The following is a 24,382-nucleotide window of genomic DNA, read 5'->3' on the forward strand; positions in this document are numbered from 1 at the left end:
GGTTTTCTCGCGAAACTCAGCAGCTTGTTCCGTTACATCGCATGCAATATTACCGGAATACTGTAAAACTGCCGAGAAAGCATTAGTAGCCTAGTGTCAGAGGAAACTAGCGATCGTAGGTCGATTATCAGGATATAATCTTATGTAATTCACACATTGTTCATTAATTATATATTATATATATATATATATATATATATATATATATATATATATATATATATATATATATATTATATTGCAACTGCATGGGGAGCAGCGTCCTCTGTGTACCATAATACAACGCTGTCATAATCAAGCCGCTTGCCAAGCGTAGCGATTGTGGTATATCCCCCATAACCATCTATGGGGGAGGTCTTTGTCATGGGACACGACGAAAAAATGACAAACTACAGAGTGATCACTTTAGCTATAGGACCTCTACAGCAAGTCAAAGGTCTACAGGTAGTCATATATTTCCAATAGACCGGTTGTCAGCGATTTGTGCATCTTCCCGCCTTAACAAGGTAGTGCTGAAGACATTTAGCCTATGAAATTACCATCTCCCTGGAACGGGAAACCATCACCTGTGGTTGCATTAGGCTGTCAATAGCTCATTTGTCAGTCGAAAGCTTTAATGCATCTACTTCAAAAGTGAATACTTTAGAACTATTGGAATGTGACAAGCAAATCATCTGGCATCTGGTGGCATAGGTAATATATTTACCTTATTATTATTTCTAAAACCATTAATTTTTGGAAAGGGTTGTACACCATACACTGGAGACTGTAGACTGTACCTCTCAATAAATGTATCAGAGTTCTCTTTAGTTATGTGAATTTATTTTAAAAGAATATTAACGTTCTGTATGTATATTAAATAATCTTTCTTTTTATGTTTTAAATAAATAAAATTAAAAAAAAAAAGTAAATATCTTTTAAAAAAAGTAAATGTATTAGAGACCCGTTTAAAGTTTATTACTATATTATTTATACTTAAAAAGTTTATTGCGTCTATCGAAAAATTTCAACTTTGAAAAATACTTTCAACTTTTTATACATACACATATTTACTGTACATTTTGCTTTACTTGTTGCATTTGTGTTATAGCACTTTGTTGTTTTTTACATAAATATTTTTTGTAATTGAAATAAAATAATACACATCCATTATTAATGTATACATTAGTTTTAAGATTTACTGTAATGATTTCATTTTTTTTTCGGTTTACGTTGTTGTGCTGTCGTACATTGTTTTGAAGTCAACTTGACTATAACTAAATAATAACTAAATTTCAGGATATAAATAAAAGAAACACAAATTTGTTCAAAGTTTATTAAACACAGCATGCCATACACTGAATGTAATAACGATAAGCAAAGCTTAGTTAAGATTCTTCGACTCCATTTACATATTATACAGTGGAGAGAATCTGAAAATGAGCATGGATCACTCGGGTAAACCGCGAAATATTCTTAACAGAATCATAGAATCAAGTAACTGAACTCTGCAAATAACTTAGACGAAAGAAATATAAAAGATACATAAAATAACAGAACAAAACTAAAAAGGACTTAAAAACAATGTTCTGATGTTTCATAACCCACACTCTTTTCCCACATAAACAATTTGTGATGATCCACTACTTATCTAAATGCACACGTTTCCGTGCATATATTTTAGATAGACAAAAAAAACTGTATTGCAAAAAAAAATAAAAGTTAACTAATCTTTTGCACTCCGGATCATTTTGGATGTTGGCTACCAGCTTGTCCCCTCTTTTTCGGGACAGAAACAACCATTTACTGACCATAGTTATTTAGTAGAGCCTTGGAACTAAGTAACGGATTCTAATCATATGAATATATAGTTATATAAATTATAAATTTGCAAAAAAAATATCGTTACATGTTATAGTGACATAATACGAAAGTATTGTATATAAATATCCAATTTTCAGATCCGCTAGCGTATATATGCGTATACACAATTTCAATTGCTCGTTTGAATTGTAATAAATGCTGTTTTGGCTTTAAATTTTACAGCAGATTCATCCACAGCGACTGCTTTATACGGTATGAAAACACAAAACTCGCTGACATTTTATATATATTAATAATTTTACTATATTTTGAATCTATGTTTTATGCCATTACAAAGAAAACATGCACATCTAAAAAAATTGCGCAGAAATAACTTAATTCCCGTGATCACTTATAAAATTTAATTTGTCCCTACAAAAGGGACATCAAAATGATAGGCTAGATTTACTATGTTTTTCGAGATAGGACCACGGAGTGCAAAAGTTTAAATTATTTATTTTAATATATGCCAATAAAGCAAGCACTGGCTTAAATGACATTTTACAGATAAATCAACCGATTTACCTGCAATAAACACAAATAACAGCCAAATGTTAAACCTAATCATAAAAATAATATGCTAAGACTGTTTGACAAGACATGGGCAAACATGATAATAAAAAACGAGGATAGTAATTAAAAGATTCATACAATCTAGTTTAAAACTTTTACAATATCAGTCCTGTATCATAGCCACTAGTTATCTAAACTTATTACATTGTACATAAACATTAGACGTGTCCCACGCGAGGTGCGTACACTAGCGTCACTTTCTATATATTTCGTTATCGGATATGTAGTATGATTTATCAGTTGAATACTATATGAGAATATATTTTGTACATATATCATTTCATATGGAGGTAAAGTGCTAGGTAAAGTTTCAATATAGAACAAGAACCCGCGAGCAATTAATTTTTATTATGCCATCAAATCTAACATGGTTTGACTCATAGTGACGGGCAGGCACACAAATAATTTCATCATTCCAGCCGTAAGACGTCTACTTCTGGATATATGATGGCAATTTAAAAAAGATTCAGATATACCCAGCACTATACGTATAAAGCGATAGTCGATACAGGTAACAAAAGCATAAAAAATAACTTTATCATTTGAGCCATAGGACATATACTGCCGGACCTATGCTTCCCCCACTTACACCCAGTTTCTTTACGCACTTTACAAGGTTGCCAATAAACTAATAATGTTACAGTTCATTAATATTAACCATTATCACTTAGAATAAAAGATCAAAAAATTAAGTTTTACAATTTGACAAATATAAGTATAAGCAACATATCGCGTAGAACAGGTGAGTACTGGAGATTAAGGATCCGCAAACGCAGACACGACTTTGTTAAGACCGTCGAAATTTATCGAGAAGGCAGAGTTCTAGGCATAAGGCAGAAATGACCAAGTAATTTTATATACCTTAGTCATATCGGCTATTGCTTTAACCCGTGTTGAAAATATGTGAAACTTTTTACTAAAAAAATATACAAAGCTCGGGGCTCATGGGCTCTTAGACTATTACATTACTTTTATTAGAAAAATGTATTTTATTCTTTACATTTAATATCGAGGAAACCACTATAACATATAGACAGCTGTCTAATTTATACATGTTCAAAAATATAATAAAATAGCTACCTGATAAGTGTAATCACTTATTTCACCGGTGCAGTGAAACTTGTTAGAAACATATGTGCAGGCGCATAAAGAACGAACAATTGAATGGAAAACTATTAAGGCAAGAACGCATTAAATCCCCTGTCTATCATACTCGTTAAAATCAGTTGAAAATCATGATTAAAAAAACATTCACAGTTCTAAAATAAAAGTATTCTTTTTTCAAATCAGTCTAGTCTACAATAAAACTTTTGTATTCATTAAAATTTAGCCTTTCAGATACTTCATATCAGATCAAGATTATTGTATAGCTGTTAGCTATATGGCAAACTGTTTAGATCATAGGTTCCCAACTATTCATGTTTAGAAATGAGTCTACTTGTTAAAGGGTGAGTTGGAATTTTCTTATAAAGGTTGATAGTCTATTAGTTTGAGAATCCGTTTCTACGTAACTTACATTTACGACGAGATCTATAAAACAAGAATCGATCACGATTCTCTATTACTAGTGCCTTGAGGAAAACGGAGAATATATATGGTAAGAGTTTGTTATCGATTCCAGATGGACATTTACGTATTTAAATATATGTGTTAGTTAAAAAAGAGTCTATTAATAAGGTATAAATATCTCCGATGTGCCAAATCAAATGCCGGTTGTATTAACCTGTTGATTTTAAACGGTAACACGAGGATAAATTCGGACAGGTTGCCGAGACAGCTTACAGCTTAAGTTTACGTACCTCAATGACTAGTCTCCGATTCTTAAATTACTTATAATAATTGTTCGTGTGCGGTTGGATTGAGTTAAAAAAGTTCTATTAACCATTGAATTTAGCTAATAGCTCCTATGGACATTTACAAACGGTTATAACGCGAACATTGGAGATCTATTTAACTTTGATATTCGATATTGTTCTGGCAGTCTTCATAAATCACCCGCCGTACCGATGGTACAGTTTACGGACGAAATTAGACCAAACTCATAATCGTTAAATCTACATGTACGATAAATTTAAAATTGTGATAATTACGTATTGTGACATGTATGACGTGATGCACTTTAACTTCTTCCCTAACTATTGTACGTGAAACATATTTGTGACTCTTCGACTTATAAAAAAAAACGTATTTTCAAACAAATGCATATCTATAGGAACTTATATCTAAGGCGAGCGATTCATCGGTGGATGTACGCCATGATTTGTAAAGTAATGGCGTATATTACAACAATTACATACTACGCGATCTACTTCAATGTACTGACGGAGATAGTAACGCAGTGCGAGGTCAGCTTATATTACCTAACAAACACTTTTATTGCTTTTAGATGATATAAAGTTACGTTTAATGTAATAAATTCACATCACGAGAATACGATGTTAAAATATATTAACAATAAAAACACGAACGTCATTATCTCTTATAGTTCATTCGCGTTAAGAATCAAGTACAATCATATCTTTTTATTAAGGACAATAATCATCGTCCGTCTGCCTAGTCACGCCTTCAATTCACAAGGAACTGAATTCTTAACGCAAATGAACTACAGTGAATTTAAAAAATACGACAACAATCAGGCACCACACTGGCCTTTAACGCCGGCAGTATTTTTATCACTAGTCGTATCCGATCGCACGAAAAAATTATTATTACAAAACTATCATAGTAAAAAACAACATTTCAATTGCAACAAATTTTGTGCATTATTATGAAAGCTGTGGCTTCTTTGGCAATTTTAGTTTTTAGAGGATAACGTACCGGACAACGCTCTCCCACCGTAGATTGAATATATATTGTATATATAATTTAAAAAATTCAGATTAACTGACCATTCTTTACGAGTGTAAGAAAATAGAGTTGTCCATGGTCCGGGACAGTGTTCGTTTTGCCTAAAACATTGTTACAAAAAGGAGTGTATTAGGCCACGCGAACCGCTGGACGCTTTTCTGACATCAGCTATTCGAAGGACATGAGATTCGCAGGCAACGGCTTCTCCATATTATTGCTTACTTCCTCTATCTTCGCCACCCATTGCTTCGCTATTGATTCAGATCCAGTTCTGAAAAAGTAAACATTAGGATGTTCAAAAAGGTTGAAAGAAAAGTTAATAAATTAAAAAGTTACAAAACAATAAAAAAATTCACACCAATATTAAATCCATCCTCTTTCTTCACCTATGGTGTTTTTAATAGTAATGTTACAATGACGTCTTCTTAAACACCATTAGTATAAACATAAATATTTATCACAGTTAATTGACAAGCTCCTGCTATAATAACGTTAGAGGAATAATTACGAATATTTTGGAATTCTTTTCAATCATCGCTAAAAAAAAGATGTACGCTTGAACAAGAACGTACTTCACAGTTGAGTGCGATTCATTTTGAATAATTTAGCATTTTCACCGAGCTTATAGTGACAGACTAAATGTACTACCGCGCACCTCTTTTACAATAATTAAACTCAAGGACTCCCTCGGAAGTCTTGAATTTGCCTAATAATGTTTATACTATATTGAGAAGTCCTCAAGGTCTAACGTCAGACTGAGGTATTATAGCATTTTCAGAGTGCAAAAGACTTCTGTGCATAAGGCTCTTTGCCACACTTAGTAAGTTTCACGCTCGAATAAGTAATTTGTTAAAATCGGATTAAAGCATCAAACTCACTTAAACTTGTAAAGGGTACCAGCGCGACGATGCAACAACTGGAAACAGTCAGGAGGCTCAGGGAACGCCGTCCACCCCGCCAGCGGGACAACCTTGCAACGCTCTGCTCGAAAATCACCACGGCTTGTCCTAAATAAATGTAGAGAAAAGTAACACTGTTAAAAACTGTAGTGTACAGTTGATAACTTCAGAAGCTAGAACGAAACTTACAAATTTTTGCACTGATATTCATAAAAAATTATGAATAAAATTATTATTATTATTTAGTAAGATTCGACGAGCTGTTATAAAAATTCAACAATGACTAAAAGTTGATATTGCAAACAAAATTCTAAGATATTATTTTTTCTTATATCATATCTACTGTAATAAAATATTTCCTATACTAACTTTGGGCGCATACTTTGACAAAACATGTTATCTTCATTTAATATTAGGCCTTTGCTAAGTTTCTGTCCATTTTAAATATAAAAACGGTTATTCCTGATAATATAAAAGCATAAATAAAATTAAAATAAAAAATGTACACACAGAAATAGAAAGAGCAACTCGGGATAGTAAACAAAAAAAGTATCACTTTTACCCAATTTGATGTTGATTAATAGGAAGTCTGTATTAGTAATTCGCAGCAAAAGCGTATATACTTACGAATGAAAAAATAAATACGAACCCTTTGAAAGATTTAGAAGCGTAGAACACCAGCACCGTGCCGGCGAGCTCCAACCAGAAGCGTTGCCATGACGACAGAGATATCTTCCTCCCCTCTTTTAATATCGTTTTTCGCCTCACGTAGCTTTGGAAATCGCATTGCATCGAAACAACTTCCGAAAGCACACTGAAATAGAATTTAATATTTTTTTTTATTTATTAATTCATTTTTTTGAACCATTCTGATCCAAGAAAAACAAAAAAGCCGAATTCGATAGAAACATTAATCAAAATTTACAATCAAATTGTGACTCCACAAATTGACATACTTTCACACATATTCAAATTCCGCAGTTGAAGCAATTTATTACCAAGCTCTATTCACTTTTAAATTTATAAATTATTTGCTAACTTTTTAAAATTACTTTTGATAATTGTGAGGCCATACACGAGAGTTCATTGTATAAGCTTACACACAAAAACATATTTATAGACTGCGTTATGTTTTAACATTTAACAGATGTAGGACTCTATTATTTATGGGACATGTGTGGATATCGCTGGGGGCGTAGTAAAAGCGGCTCTGTACCTAGCTATGCTGACAGTTCGACTTGGCCCTTGGCAAGCGTTATCAAAGATTAACTACATTATAGTGTCGTTCGTAATAATTCGTAATATACACAGTCATTAAACAGACATTTGTAAAGTTAAATTCTCTGTTTGAGAACTTACAATTGTTAATTCTATAAAGTGTAGAAAAAGGTATAATATTTTGACTTTATTTCTATTAACAATGATAATGTTGTAGAAAATAAATCGATGTTTATCTTATAGCAAATAAAATCACAAAACCTAAACCTCATCACTTTTGGAACCTATTGCGTTTGGTCTGTAAGCTAAATAAGTATAAACATCATTTTGATATCCCAATATAAATCTTAACATAATAAGCATTTCAGTTTCTACGCTAAGTCTATTGTATGCCCAGTAGTAGAGGACTAAGACTTGCGAACGTAGGTTGCAGATAACCAGAATAAAATCTTATTTAATTCAAATTTTGTACATTAATTTAATAGTATTGCTACTGGTCACAAACAAGTTACTAGAGAATGAGCAGCAGCGCCCTCTATGTAAGTTATATACATAAGGTTAGCATTAGAAATACAGACAAGCTTTTTATGCCTTACATTAGACATCATAATCTCTTACGGACAGTGTGTAAGGTATTACAATAGACTCCCATGTTTCAATTTAAGAAGTTCATTGAACAAAAACTTATAATATCCTATTACAACGTGAAGGATTTTAAGTGAGCATAAAACATTGTAAAACTCAACACAACAAGATTATTGTAAAACTGTACACAAACAAAAAATCCATCTGAATTTTTTGTGAGTTCTTCTCAGATGAGGGTGCGTTTGGAATCCACGTTGCTTTAAGTCTCTTTTATAGATGACGTCAATCTAAATCCAAACTGGATTTAAATTGACTCTTGAATTTGGCTCTTCTGGCATCTCACACGCACATAGGTAGTCACTGTAACTGTTCCTTAGAGGATAATAAATGGATTATTGTACCTGTGTGGTAAGCAGGCAAGCTTTGTAGGCACTGCATCAGCTCCCGGCGACTCGAGAAGCGTGTCATCCAGGAGGTTGACGGACCCCGTTGGAGTCCCCTCTGCACCTCGTTCATCCAATTGCCCCTTGCCGAAGATGCTGCCGCCAATAACACTTTTAACGCAATCCTAACTAATTCCAAATCTCATAACCAAATCTCCTCTCTCAATAAATAAATAAAAATACCTTAACAAGCCGACTTAAAAATAAAAATCAATTACTGCCTCATATAAGTAATAAGGAAAGAGAAAGAAGTTATTTAATAAGCTGCAATAATTAAAAGAATATATAATTGCTATATCGAGTGATTTGTGTATTAGTTACATGGTGGTCATGCAGAGCAAGATAATGAATTATCATTATTTGCGTATTCAATACCATTAGTGAATAATGATTTACTTCAGCAATAACTTCTATAAAGTCACAAGCTATTAAAGCAATCTAATCTAGCGCACACAAGGCGTGAATAATAACAACTGCTTTTGAAAGCTCTTATAAATAATACAATACAATTTAAAAAATCATAGACAATCTCTACAAAACCACAATCTTTTCTGACTCTATTACTAAAGTTAATTCAGGCACGATTGTCACTCGAGGCGATAATTTTTCTAAACACTACATCGTTATCCTCCTTAAACTTTAACTATAGAATGAAAACTTTTCATAGTAAATTTGAAAATATTACTTACGATAACCAAGGCTTTATAAAGTTTTAAATTATCGATTCACTTGCGCTTCGCGCCTATCGAGGGTCGAGCGTATATTCAAGATTCGATATAGACATGTATACATAGGTTTTATGGGCCAAGTGACTAAGAGAAAAGTATTTATAACGTCCGAGCAGTTTAAAAAAAGGAGAGAAATATAATAAAGTTAATAATACTATTCCCAATCCGGTAGTAGAATAGTAGGTTGCGGCCCGAGTAAAGGCTCTTGAAGAGTTCACGAACGCCAAAAAAGCAACGGAAACCAGATGACACAAAAAAATACCTCCCCAAAGATTGGTAGGGAGAAGGAGGAGATAGGAGATACAGAGATGTACCATAGTCGCCAAGCTTGGCAGGCAGGTTGACGATCGCAGTTTGGTATTATGGCACACAGAGGGCGCTGCTGCTCATCTTTTGAAAACTTGTTTTTGATCACTACCAAAAATAAATACGCAGTGTAAATTATATGACTCTCCCGGCAATCGAACCTGAGAATAAATCTCAGTCGACCGCAGGACAATCACTGCTGTGATATTTTTTTGTCAAAAAATATAGTACTGATATAATTGAATTATCTATCACTTTTCGGGCAGGATTTTAAAAGATGAGTATTATTAAATTTATACTTTCCGTGCGTACAAGAATAACGCACACGGTCTAAAATAAATAATTCAATGACAATGTCATAAATTATAAAGGCCTGTGGGAAATGATGATCAAATAACTCATTAATCAAAACAAAAATCAAGCGGAAAGATCAACACAACAACATGTAAAAAAGAAAAACTTTAAGCCTATATATAAAGTCAAGTACCCTAAAACCTAATAAACATTTGCACATTTACACCTATAACCAGTATTGTACTGTTTAACCTCTGTCTGTCTACAAATAACTCGATAATTGTTGCATTGTATAGATTTAAACTTTTTTTTCTTAATCTCCTCATTAAAAAAAAAGTTGAATGAAAAATATAAAATGACGATGAAACAAAAAGAAACAAGACAGCCATAAGCACAGATTATGTTTAATCTGCAGTACACTACTTAAGATCATACGCATGTTAATTAGTTATAAAAGCAATAAAAAGGAGAATATATAACATATGTATAACACTAATTTGCTGTCATTTCAAAAATAACAACCTGTTTTATAGTATGAAAAAGCGTTTTTAAAATTCATATTACGACATATAAAGATTATATATTATTTATTCATTATTGTCTTTCCCTGCAGACTTTATACTGCCAGAAATTATTGGCCGGTCGCATTTTAATAGAAAAAAAATTAAAGTAACATATTTCCAGTGTTCACTTTATACGGGGTGATTGGAAATAATTGTTTAACACTCTTTACTGACAAATAAGCTATACATTTTCCCCTTAAAAGAGTTTACACCAATAACCAATCACCCTGTAGAATTAATTATAACGTTAAGTAAGAAAAGGACCGATATATAGCTATTTCCATTAATGCAGTAGTAATCGTGCAATAAAGTGCACCACCCGCCAGCCCGCTAATAAATGCGCATGCAGCAAACAATGCGAATTACACAACTACCACCGTTAAATCACTCAACACGTGTTTCACCCCTCCACGGGGCATCTTCAGGATTAATGTTACACCGATTAGTGTGAAACACAGAGTCGCTTTGTTTGGCACTAATCGGTGTAACACATGTTGACCACTACTACATTGGCGGTAGTAGCTATATATTGGTCCTTTTCTTACTTAAGATGAATGGATAATGTTATTAAACTTAAGTATAACACACAAACACAAATTCGTATCCTATAGATGCACATACACAAGCACAACAGCAACATGAGATTGGAATTACCAAGACATAATCATACTTTATTTTCTAAAATACCCGTAAATTTTACTATTTATTTACAACTTGTTGGAAACTTTCAATGATGTCTTGACGCATTTGTCAACAAGTCATCACATATAATCATATTACATATATAATATTGCCCCCATTTCATATACCAAAATGTAAAAGCTTTTTATGCGCCTAAATTAATTTTACTATAATAATTTATAAGAAAATTAAATAACAAGCATATATATATATACCAAACTAAAACCTAATAATTTAATGTTATCTATTATCTTATTATATCTAAATATATCTATTTATGATTGAAAATTATTTTTAATTGTATTTCAATTTACCATTTTTAATCACTGTTTACAATTATTAGACGAGTCGCTATATTCAAAAGTCAAAAAATTTAAAAAAATCGACCAATCTAAATATAGTTTGTTTATCACTAAACTTTTCATACTGCTAATTTTTTTTACATGTAATTTTGTTTCACATGTGCACACATGCCATCTCGTTTTTTTTCCTTTTATACACATTTGTGAGTTAGCGAGAATCAGAAGTGCGTGCCTGCCTATGTGACGTCATCAAGTGAGACGGTCACCGGGAAATCCCCCGAATTGTGAGATGACGTAGATTGATGACATCACAACGGGTCGGGCGGGCACCTCTATCCTTGCCAACGAATCGAGCAAGTCAACAGCGGGCGACTGTATCTATTATCGCGAAGTTCGCATGCGTGTGCTAAATTACTCGCATTACTCAATTATCGTCTACATAACATCAAATGCAAGCCGTCGCAGTAATTCCAAAGTAAATGGACTCACCCCACACCAAAATTGACCTTGTGAAAATTTCTTGGCAAACTCGCACTACGAAACCTAAGTAACCAGTGCCGGGAAAAATAACGCTTTAAGTATACATCGCAAATAATTTTCACACAGATAAGAAATAAAATATCGATTATGTCTCGAGGCCGAGCTGACCAGACTGGCCGGAACGAGACCGAGGTTGTTATTTTGTCGATTGTATCTCTGAATCTAATGTAGAATGTAATTGTTTATTCCAATTATTGTAATTAATTCAATAAATTTACCAATTCTCAGAGCGTAAAAAAGAAACCAATAGTAATTTATAAATTAGAGGAATATCAGTCGCTCTGTCAGTTGGCCATCAACGCTCGCGGCGGCGCTCATTGTCTTTTTTCCTTGGCCCTCACCTCACCGCGTTTTCCCAAGGCATGGTACAGCACTTTCAATACAACCATAGTTAACATTGTTAAATTTGAAATTGCTTCTATGAAAATGTTTATTATAACATTTTTTGACATTAGAATAAAGGGTATAAATAGCTGGTTTCATTTAGCTATAGTTCTTTTGCATTAGGAATGTATTTACTCATCCCTGTCTGGTTTCGCCACGTCACCTTTTTTTTTGTTTTAAGAGGAGGAAAAACTATAATATCACAAGAAAGGTGAGAAAGTCGAGAATGTAATCACAACTTACTTTCAGAGAAATTGTTACAAGAATTCAGAGATACATGATTCAATGACATATTAAAATAATCTCTCAAACAACCTCGTCTCTCACTCCACGAATGTGTCACAAACTAATATCACGAGTTGATTAAGACAGCTGTAGACATACATCTCTGTGAGAAGGAAGTACATTCATACAGAATAACAATGATTGAAGTTGCAATCATCTAATTACTACACATGGATTTATATGCAAAACAAAATTAAATAAGAGCATACATTTCAACGCAAGAAAAATGAGCTAAACATAACGAAGTTAGAAAAGTAACAAACTTTTTTTACTCACGTTGAATCAGTATGTGTTAAGTATATTGTGCTACTCTTTAAAGCAAGTGTTTCCTATATTCCCTATAAGATATATGTCTTACATGATCTTATCATGGATGCCTTATTAATATTTAAGTGATTACATATATGTAATTTGCTCGCAATACTATATATATTTTTAATGTATTATTATATATATTATTATTTCAACATCATAATTTCAGTCTTAAGATGTCCCCGGCTGAACACAGGTCTGTGTATTCCCACGGAATCCCATTAGGAATTAAAACCTAATAATATTAAGTGTAGATATTAATTAAAAATTATTGTTAAAATATTTTTAATTTTCTATTTATTATTGTTTTTAAATTAAACTCCATCCCTCGCGAAGATTCTTAAGATTATCAACAAAAATCATACCAGGCTTATATGGAGAGCACATTTGTATCAAAATACTATATATATTGAGTGTAAAACGGACAACTTTACTAGCTTGTTCTGGTGACATGAGAAACTACATAAACTTATGAGCTTGTATGGACTCCTAAAATTATGCCTTGTATTCATAATATTACTGACATGTTAAAAAAAGCAATCTCTATAGTTTCTTATCTTAAAATCTTCTTTTAATTGCTTATGTGTACCCAGAAAGTGTACAAAAAACCTTGTTAAGGTCAACCGAAGACACAGGATGCAGGCCTCTTTTATTGGAAATGTTCCCCTGTAAATTTCCAGGGACAGTCTAACAGTGGAAATACTATAGCCGATATGATGCTAATATTTATGAATACGAATTATCATATCTGTGATTATTTTATATATTTTTCAGATTAAAACGCATGAAACAATTAGATGCCCTAAATTTATAATATACATAATTTATTATAATGTTACCTTTGAATCAAATATTAGCAATAAATGTGGTGATTATATGTTTAAGCTTGTACAAAAATTTATAATAGTCATTCTAATATTCAAATAACGTTCTACTATTAACCTGTACCTCAAAATATTCAAAGATTTTAAGATATTTTCTGGTCAAAGTTAATACCACACAAAATGTACGGCTTATCACATTGAGACGTAATAATAAGCTAAGGATGAATTCACATCCATCTGTGAACCATCCATAAATTATATTCATTAGTTTTCACTTAGATTTATTTATAGTGATTGCTTACTTAAATATAAAGTATACTTTAATATAAAGGCACCCATCAACTTAAAATAAAGTCACTAAGGTTCCAAATGCATCCTGACCTAAGCGCATTCAAAAAACCCAGTTGAACTTTAAACTTCGATTGAAACATGATTTGGAGATCTTATATCCAAAATTTTGAATGGCATATGCCAGCAGATAAATTTTTTTATCAAACTTGTGAGAAAAAATTCATCGTAGTAAATTAGATGATAATAATTTGTATTAACATAATAAACAGACATCATCATCATCATTTCAATCGCAGGCCGTCCAGTGCATCGGCGTACGAAATAGATTACCAATAATACTGGTGGAAAGCCTCCTACGTCTGCATCCTAAGTCTTCCAATGATTTTGACAAGGTCATCTGACCTTGAACCACCACTCGACCTATGCTGAGCTTGCCCGTCCGTGGTCTTCACTCAGAACTTTATGGCAAGGACATCTATTCTGCTTGTGGCATATGAAAATATTAAAAAAATGACTCGCATGAAAACGCCACATCTTTATATTTACATCGCTATATCCATCTGTCCCTTTCACTTGCTTACAGTGTAGTTGGAAGAGCACTATATTAACTCTGTTCAGCGATATAGAAATTCATTACTTCAACCATCTAACGTTATCACATTTATTTTATTAGAACACTAATTGTTAGTAATCTATTCTCTGACAAATCATATTTGGAAGCAGTTTAAGAAAGGTTTAATGGGATAGCAGAACGATACTAAGGAAATAGGGGGGAACCTTTTACGTACTTGGAGCCAAGTGAACGACATTTCCTGTGCGTGGGTATGAACTTGGGCTGATAGGCAGGCTGGAGACGCACTGAAGCTGAGCCGAGGCGATGCGTTGGCGACAGCGGCACACAAGCATTGCCAGCCACGCCGCCACTACACCCAGCAGCCTTCACCGCTGCCTCCTTTACAGACTCCTTCGAACCATTGCGACTGCCGACAGGCGACGGCGGCTCTAATTTTAATGAAAGTCTGAAATGATAACAAACATTATCAATAAGTGTCAGGTACACCCAGTAGCAGTCACTTCATGCGTCCGTTTAAGAGATCTAGAAACTCTTTAGACTAAGCGGCTTCTGTACCTTGCCTCTTCAGACCCAAAAGGATATAAACTTGGGCAGCAATATAAATCACAGTTGCCTGCAGTGGACATTAAATGGCTGCAAAGATGGTGATGACACAAAAAGACCGCTTATCATGAATGAGAGCGACTTCCCACGCGTTTAGTTTGCAACTAAAGGAAAAGTACCCAATTATCATAATGTAATTAAATCCACCACTGATAACTGCTTGAGTATGAATTAAGAATTAATTTATTTATCTAGACATTTGAGTGCAATTCACAATAATTGATTAAAAACCCAACTGCCAATTAATAAATAAATTTATGTAAAATATGTAAAATTGAAATATGAAAGTTAAAATAATTATTTCAAAATGGAATGAACCAATACTACAAGTTTTTTATTTTATATTTCTTTCAAAAGCTCTCATTAAACCTGTTATTTTATTGAAAATTCACAAATCACATCTGTGTATAAATTCATAATGAGGAACTATGAATTTTAAATATTTTATTTTTATTAAGCAATAAGCCGGATTCTGTTGATAAATGGTCATAAAAATAAAAGTTCTAATAATTTCATTAAGATATCAGTTTTAATATTTTTATGATTCGGAAATGAAAATAAACTTCCCTCTTAGGTTTACCGTCGCATCGTCATAAGAAAGGTCAGATATTTTTTTATAAGATCTTGCACAATGAAATGAAAAACTACATTACATTGTTAAATCATATACAGTTTAAACAACCACTGTTAAATAAATGTAATCCAACAATATCTGGTGTACTCACTTTTAAGTGAAAATATCTGCACCAAACCTTTTTTTAATAATTTGTGTTAAAATGGTACTAAGAACGCTCGTTCATGTAAGTGATTATTTCTTTGCTTTCAATTTGTAATTGTAAATGTTTATGATAATGATTTCTAACTTTGCTATTGAGCATTTACTGTACATAAGAGATTTTCCCCTATGTTGTGACCCATCACAATATCTCTATAACCATAAGTCTAAAACAGATTTGGTAAGAATATTTCTCTTGCTTATAAGAGGTAAGCTAAGAACGGATTTTATGAAAATCCTTCCGCATGAGGGTTGAAAGAGTGTTTAATAAAAAAATATATCTACTTTTAGTCTTCTTCTTCATATGGTGCTACAACTTTTTTATAAAAAAGCCAAGCCTCTACTATCCTCTTCCATCTTGCTATATCCTTCGGCATTCTTTGCCAAGATGTCTTCCTTCCGATACTCCTGTGATGTTCATCTACACATTCTCTACTCTTCCTCGGTCTTCCTCAGAGCCTTATTTATAAAACTTGACCAGAACATTTTTTTTGACATGTTAATTACCAAGAAATAATATAGAATTACACTCACAAAGGGCCACACAAAGCGAGCGGGAGACAGCTAGTAATAGAATGTAGAACTACGTCAATTTATGTATTTTATATTGTGTTACCTAGTTTATTGAGTTAAAATATTGTATACATATATATTTCTTATATTAATAAAGATAAAAAATAATTACTTGTAATGGTCATCTTCAAGAAACTTTTGTAACTCCTCTATATATCGCACACTGTTAAGATAGTTTGCGACATGAGGCAAAGGCGCAATGTTGTACTGAGAGGTCTGGTAGCGTTGCAGGGCGCGAAGGACCACCGCCATTTTGCTAGCACGGTGTGGGGAGCCAGCCGGATGTGCCATGTCAATATACACTAAGTCCGTCAGAAAAATGCCTGAAAAAACATTCTCATGTTATATTCTTCGTATTCTTTTCAGCTGATAGACGCCCACTGCAAGTCATAGGGCTCTCTCAAAGATCGATAAGATAACCAGTTTTGCACTGCCCGCATCCAGTCATTAACTATGTCATCGGTTTTACCTAGTGGAGGGCCTACCCACGCCTCGCCTACGAGCTCGTGCTCGCCACCCAAAAATCTTTCGGCCCCAACGTCCATCAATTGCAGAAACAATGTGCCCCGCCCACTTCGACTTCCTTGTTCTTCTAGAAGCTCCAGTCATAGCACCAGACCTTGAGCCTTCTTATAGGGCTCATCGTACGCGACCACGTCTCGGATCCGTAAGCTTTCATTGGCAACATACACTGGTCAAAGACCTATATGTAAATAAAATATTGTCAGCAGAACAACATAAAAAATATAAATCTGTTGTTACTTTGTTGTACTACTTTGGAGTTATAAGTATTTTGTACTTCATATTCCTATGAGAAGCGATAACAGAATTTGTACGTTTTTAATATATTCAGTTGCAATGTATTAATATGTGTATATATTGTTGTTTAAATGAAAGAATTATAATTCTTTATCATTAATAACAATTTTGACTTGTTAACTAATTATACTTCTACGCTTCATTAAAATTCAAATAGATTTAGTGGTAATGGTCCCCATTTGAAATTGTTTTATGGGTCCCATACATGTGTACAGTATTTCCATTTAATCCCATTAATTGTCTATATATTATAAAGTATTAACTGTAAAAACTTTCAAAATATTAAAAATGGAAAAAAAAATCCTTCACACCAGGGTTATTAAGTGATAGTAATATTTTAAAATGATTTACTCTTTTACTAGTTTAGGGATATAGTAAAAGTGACCACAAAAAAACCCATCTCAGTTTTTATGAGATATTCTCAGATTAGAGCTCTTTGGAACCCTCAAAGCTTTAGGTTGAAAGAATCCTTTATAGTGGAGCACAATTTGATTCTAATTTATATCCAACTGGATTCTTCCGGCCGTCACCTCATGACGTACATTCGGTCACTATAAGAGATCCTATATGGATATCATAAATAAATTAATGTCTATGCATAAATAAAAAATATCAGTCAATATTTAATACTTAACATAACCTACATAAAAGTTTAAGAATTGTTTTAATTCTATATGTGTTTCCCTCTTAATGTTTATCACTCTATTATACTTTTATTATCACAATAGTATTTACAGTGTAATATAATGATGCAAAGATAAATGACATGACCTAATTAAAAGGAAAACTCATTATGACCAAAGTACATATTAGTTACTTTCAACATTAATTGTGTTATAACAGCTAGAATGACAGATAAATTACCTAGATAAGGTATGCAGGGTGGCGAGATACTTCGTAGGTACTCGCGTAGCGCCATCCAGTTATCTTTCTCCCCAAACAGCTCAGCCATTTTATCAAATTGTTGTTTATCCTTTTTTGACAAACATGCCCATGTTTTTGTTAACCTACAGAATAAATTACTATTAACATAATATCGATACATTTTACATTAGCAGAGGAAAGACATTAGTTTAGAGTATATGGTTTGGTACATATGTCCAATATCCAATTTGTGTAAAATATATAAACTTGTTTAGTTAACATAAAAACCACTATAGTGGTGATTGATTGTGGGTGTAAAAGCTTAAAAGAGGTGAATGTATAGCTCATCATCGTCATCATATCAGCCGATAAACTTCCACTGCAATGCATAAGACTCTCCTAAGAATCGCTATAATGACCAGTCTTAGTATAGCTCATTTCTCGGCTAAAACCAAACCATTAAATTTATTACACTCTATTTATAATGAACATTCTGAAATATGTTACTCAATAGTTGATTTTAATACGCAGTTATCTGAATTTCGAATACGATTTTTCATACTAAGTTATCATTAAATTTCTGAAACCATTGAACAGTGTGTACCATACATTACTAAAAGTAAATATTAATTGCGTATAAAAAAACGAATTCAAAAATCACCTGTATATACTGGCGCTATGGAGGGCAGATATTATGGCGAATAAAGAATGCAGGTTATTAAGCTCATGAAGTTTCTTTGCCACCTTTATAAAATGTGCCAAGGTCTCGGCCCGAGCTTTGGGTGATTGTCCATTTAATATTTCTTGTACAGTCCAAAAGCTCACCTGTAATCAGCATCAATCACAATTATCACACTTAATCTTTTTATGCATATAAAAACTAAATCGTAGAATTTGTTGTAAAGAACAAAAACTATTTGATTAAGAAAAAAATTGGATAATTCCTTATGGAAAAAAAATAAGAATATTAAAAGGTTTTCTTATATGTATACCACAAAGTATAACAATGAAGGTATGACATTATTACTATTATCACTTTTTTTATTGAAACATTATACCAATAAATAAAATAATCAATCGAAAAAATGTCGTATACTTTTGTTTTCCTGTTATACTGCATCAGTCCAATAACTTTAACAGTGCAAACTTTTCATAGACGACTACTGCATATATATTTATCTAATCATAAAATTTTATTTAAATAGGAGCTATACACTAATTTATTATCAAAAATAGGTCATAGGCTTAGTAAATAGTCACAGGTTTCTAACCTTTGTCTCAAAACTTTATTTATTGATATTATATTTTAATAAAACATGTATGTGGAAAATCAAGAAAAATCCAGATTTTCCATGTACTGACAATTTGTTAGTTTTCTTTTACAGGAAGCAATTCTTCACCCATGGTAAATAGCATTAATAAATATTTTTTAAAAACATTATTTTATCTTTATTCTGAAAGATAATGCCAGCAAAACTTGTGCAAGTTTTACTATTCAAGTGAAACTAAGGACATGGTTCTCATTACAAAATTTTAATTCAGAATCATTTTTACACTACATTTATAGTCTTTCTTTATATATCATTGGAAAAGACCAATGTAACAGGAAAGAATGCTAGAGAATGTACTTCGCAACAAATTCATCTTCACCAAGCAGTTTTCAGTTAATTAAAAAGGTTTGAATATTTCTCCCAAAGATTTATCTATTTTGGATAAGGTTAGCAAACTCTGGTTTATATAAATGAAGCATGATATAATCTAAACGTACCCTGTTGAAACGCTTAGTAAAAGCTACTACATTGGGTGCTACTGTCAACTTATTCAGCTTATTCCAGCCGCATGTAGTGAGCTCCTCTGGTTGTATGGCCTTGAAACAAGGCAGATCCAGTAGGGATAACTGGTTAGCGATATCCTCAGGCGAAACACGCAATGCTGAGCAAACTATTTCATCCCAGGACTGGTTGATAGATGAAGCTGCTGGAAGGCTGCTTGTTTTGTACTGGTACAACGGATCATGTTGCCGATTGTTTGTTCCATCTCCATGTCTATAATTTAATTAGTATTTGTACAAAATTAACAGGGTCCATAAATTAATATCAAACCTATCATGTAATTTATAACTACAGTACCATTTATACACAAAACTAACATAGCACTAAATAAACACAAGTGACTGTTAAGTAATACATTTATTAAAATAAAAAAAGAAACTTTGTTTTGTGAATATTTTTAGTATATCACATAATACACCTTCAAACAAAATTACCTGTTAAGCTAACCTAACCCTGGGTTTAAATTAAAAAATATATATACAATGCATCTAAAAAAAATAATTTGCTTTTTATTGCCTTTACAAAAATTCCTTTACTTTTTAAGGCAATTTATATAGTTCTTTTTATTATACTTAAAACCTTTCTTTTCATATTGTTTTACTCTTACATTACCATAAGTAACCATAGTAAATAACCTATTACACTACACTTCCACCTTTAAAAAAAGTATTTTTATATATGTATGTATGTATATATATATATAAATAAAAATATGCTTAAAAACTTGTTACAAAGTCTATCAATAGTATGGACCAATTTCTTATAAATATAGATTTCTTAAGCTTATTATGTTATATAATGTGTAACTTTGTCAAGGAAATCTAAATATCTAAGTGTAATGGTATTAATTCCAAACACTAATATTCACTTACCCATAATTAAAATAACAGGCACTATCGTTTTTGGTGAGAATTTCTTGACACTTTGTTGTTGTGTTCACATTAGCAATTTTCTTGTTTGTCTGTTTACAACAAGTTTTATCTTCTAATGGCCAGTTCTCTTCATCTTCATGCTGTTAAAAATTACTCATATTACAGAGATAGCTGATACAAAGTGAGAAGAAAGCAGTGTTTTAAACTTTTAACTCCTAATTTATAGGTTATATGTTTTAAAGTTGTTAAAGTTTATGTAGTGCTGATTTTGTTGTGATATTATTTGCTACTTATTGCAAATGCGATAGAAGCACCCCAAGATAATTTATCTATCTATTAGGGAAACTCATAAGTGATGTTGTTTCCGGCAACATAATTTAAAGAAAATCCAATTAAGTTTTCATACTCCGGCATTGAAAATTTATATACTAGATGGCAAAAGGTTATTGATAGTGAAGGTGAATAAATCACTAATTAGAAATAAAAACTTGGTAATAATTTTTTTGTGTAAATTTAAGTAAGAAAGTGACATTACTTTTTGATCTCTCTGATATATTTATGACATTGCAAATGTGTACTGATTAGTAATAATATCTCTGGAATCAAGATAGGGATATAATTATTAATGTATCGAGACCACTATGCATTAGTTTTATGAAAACCCAATCACAAGGGGGATTGAGGGAATGTCCATCGAATGTTTTCAACATGTAAATATTATAGGTATAAAACTTAACTAGTAAATTGTTTTGTCAACAAATGGCAGTGTTGGCCATACTCAGCGGGTGGAAGACAACTGGTATAGTATACATGTATGTACAGGAACATACTGAAGTGGTCACTTTTTATTTTGAAAATGCTAATTTTTATTTCAATTCTAAAAACCATAAAATCAATTCTATTTACCAAAGTATTAACATCAAATTTTTAATATTTTGACTAATAATTCCTAATTCAAATTTATTACAAATTACATTTAACACATGACTCATTTTTGAATAAGTTCCTCTCTGGAAATAATACTGTAAAAAGTAGTCAAAGATACTGTGAAAACCCTGACCATACTTATGATCATCTGGAACCACTTTAGCGTTGCGACTTACAGTAGAGTAACTAAACAATTGTACTTCCTTTTCATCAAATTGGAAATCTTAAAAAAGATTGCATTTTTAAGAGACAGAAGCACATTAACTAAATAAAATTTATGTGACCCTTTGTTACTAAATCAGCACTATATTGTAACTGTAATATAAATTCTAAAGAATTAGCCAACAGTACTGGTGGTACAGTACTGGTATAAGTAAACTAAAGATAATAAGATCAGTAGTAAATTTTGCAGATATGCAAATAAAAGTAAGTGTTTGGCCAAATCAGGAACACCTTTATTGTTAAAGGTATTACAATGATACACAAATATTAGTGATGATAGCAACATGCCAGTCCAACGATCAAGTTATCAACCTAGGACAGCACTCAACAAATGCACATCAGATGTATTGCAAAATTTAAGGAATTAACTGGAAAGTCTTTGACTCAACACTGTCTCCATACCTAAAGCCAGCTTATTACAACTTTTTTGACAAATAGTTGCAAGGAAAATGAAAGTGAATACATGAAACAGACAACCTTCAAAGAATACATTGGATCTCTTTTCCAGAATCTTGTAGCAAAGGAATCAATGAACTTCTAATAAAATGGCAATACTTGATATTCCTACAGTTTATTTGATTATTTCAATACAAAATGACAATATATAATGACTTAATAAAACACTAACATTCTCAAAGAAGCACTTTTTACTTCTATCCTATTTATCAAAAAGTACAACACAGTAATTTTCTCGGCATCAATTATTAGTAGAGGACCTTCCGTTATAAAACAGACAGTAATTATAACAATAATACAACTTATAATCTGCCCATGTTTTATAGGGAATTATTTTATTATACTTTACTGTGCAAGATAAATGTAATTTTATATATGATTATTATGATAAAATGATTCTTTTTTCGTAATTGTATAGTTATAACTTCTGTTATAACAAACACGTAAATAATATTAGGAGTATAATATAATTAAAAAACTATGATTTATAAATAAATATCGTTAACTTAAAACTCACCTCAATGATCCGTAGAACAGCCAAACTGTCACTTATAATATCCCGGGGCATTTCGGACAGTAATATGGCACATAATTTTGCATAAACTACTTATTTAATGAAACTTTTAATAAAGGCACAAATTAATTTATACGGTATTCACTATACACTTTTTATCATTTAAACGATCTGAAAATCAATTTAATATTCTCGTAAACGAATTATTAAAGGTTGATTATCACATTTATTTGCACATTAAAAACACTTCAGCGATTTCGACATTTTAAATTAGTTAAATTAAAAATAAAATTTGTGTTAATAAATATACAGGCTTTAGAAAACTAGTTAATTAGGATAAATTGAATTAGTACATGAAGATTCTTTATAGTTTGATAATAAATACAATAATGTAATTAAATATATTAGTAAATACTATAAGAAATAAGACTTACAGCACCAATTAGTTATAATTAATCAAGGGTTAATTACATTCGTTAAAATTATAAAACGAATATTTCTAGGCATATATACTAAATGTTCTAAGACTTGTCAATCGTAAAGAATAAACATCAACTTGGTCTTCAATTTTGGTCTATGGTTTCAATGAGTTTGAATCGGAAAGAAGCAGTATATAAGTATATTCATAATAATACTAAATGAATAAAAATAATTAGAGAAAAATATGTGTGGCACAGTTATTCAATTGTTTTTATGAATAAATAAAATAAAAATGCTTTTCAGTTTACAATTTTATTCAAATCTTTTTCAACCACAATTGCATAGCAGCGAGAGTCTAAGACATTTTTAAAGAACGTTTTCAAATTTTGGAAGGAATTGTCACCGCAACGACCTTCCCTAAAACAGTGTTTGCGTCTTCTGGCGATGAAATCTGTATGTTCTTGCCTTGATCTTAAATTTTAGAGAAAATTAAAAGGACACTATGTTAAAAAAGGACTTTAAGGTAAATAATCGAATAGACTCACCTGAATGGCGTTGAAGAAGTACTTGATTTTGTGTGATTACACCGAATTTCCTCGTTTGAATTACTACCGTTTTATCAAACTTTTAACGTGATTTTCTTCCCTAACAGTAGGCCCAGCAATAAAACACTTAAAAATGAAGATATCATTAATCAAATTTGAGCGACAGTATTTAAAATCTTTGTTGCCTCCTTTATTCATTGAAATCAAATCACAATGCTTCGTAAAAAATCATTGCACTAAAATATTTCGATTTGAATTTTAATTTAAAATTAAAAAAATGTTCTCTCAATTACATTTACAAAAACTTTTACTTGCATAACTTTTCACGAGGTAGAAATACCTATTTTTAGTTTATATAATTATCTTTCAACCATTTAGACATAAACATTAATTATAAATAAAAAACTTCTATATGTTATGTATTTTTCCTAAAGGCTGGTCCTGGCTTCAACCACGGGTGTATGAGAAA

At 31.8% G+C, this 24,382-nt stretch overlaps 1 protein-coding gene across 2 annotated transcripts; it reads right to left on the minus strand.

The window, feature by feature from the left end:
• Positions 1–4,941: 4,941 nt before the first annotated feature.
• On the minus strand, positions 4,942–23,414 carry LOC137933676 (ras-specific guanine nucleotide-releasing factor RalGPS1-like). 2 transcript variants are annotated; one of them, XM_068777687.1, is made up of 13 exons: positions 23,383–23,414; positions 22,952–23,119; positions 20,830–20,969; positions 19,894–20,170; positions 18,787–18,950; positions 18,126–18,268; positions 16,555–16,765; positions 14,706–14,936; positions 11,771–11,824; positions 8,366–8,503; positions 6,811–6,975; positions 6,141–6,269; positions 4,942–5,533 (listed from the first exon to the last, which is right to left on the minus strand). In XM_068777687.1, exons 2-13 carry the CDS (start codon positions 23,000–23,002, stop codon positions 5,431–5,433), a joined length of 1,806 nt encoding a protein of 601 aa, XP_068633788.1. In that variant the 5' UTR covers positions 23,003–23,119; positions 23,383–23,414; the 3' UTR covers positions 4,942–5,430. The 2 variants fall into 2 exon arrangements, with proteins under 2 accessions (XP_068633788.1, XP_068633797.1); XM_068777696.1 differs by lacking the exon at positions 11,771–11,824.
• Positions 23,415–24,382: the final 968 nt, after the last annotated feature.

The sequence above is a fragment of the Battus philenor genome, unplaced genomic scaffold (genome assembly GCF_028537555.1).
Source record: "Battus philenor isolate CCGP_79_NKW_IND1 unplaced genomic scaffold, ilBatPhil1.0.hap1 SCAF_1, whole genome shotgun sequence".
Classification (NCBI taxonomy): domain Eukaryota; kingdom Metazoa; phylum Arthropoda; class Insecta; order Lepidoptera; family Papilionidae; genus Battus; species Battus philenor.

What these genes read in the sequence shown, in the direction of transcription:
- LOC137933676 (XM_068777687.1), bottom strand. Translation starts at nt 23,002, where the DNA reads ATGCCCCGGGATATTATAAGTGACAGTTTGGCTGTTCTACGGATCATT. An exon ending in TTACTAAGCGTTTCAACAGG is followed by an intron (nt 18,951 to 19,893) that starts GTACGTTTAGAT and finishes TGCTGATTACAG; the next exon opens with GTGAGCTTTTGGACTGTACA. An exon ending in ACCCTGCATACCTTATCTAG is followed by an intron (nt 16,766 to 18,125) that starts GTAATTTATCTG and finishes ATGTTTTTTCAG; the next exon opens with GCATTTTTCTGACGGACTTA.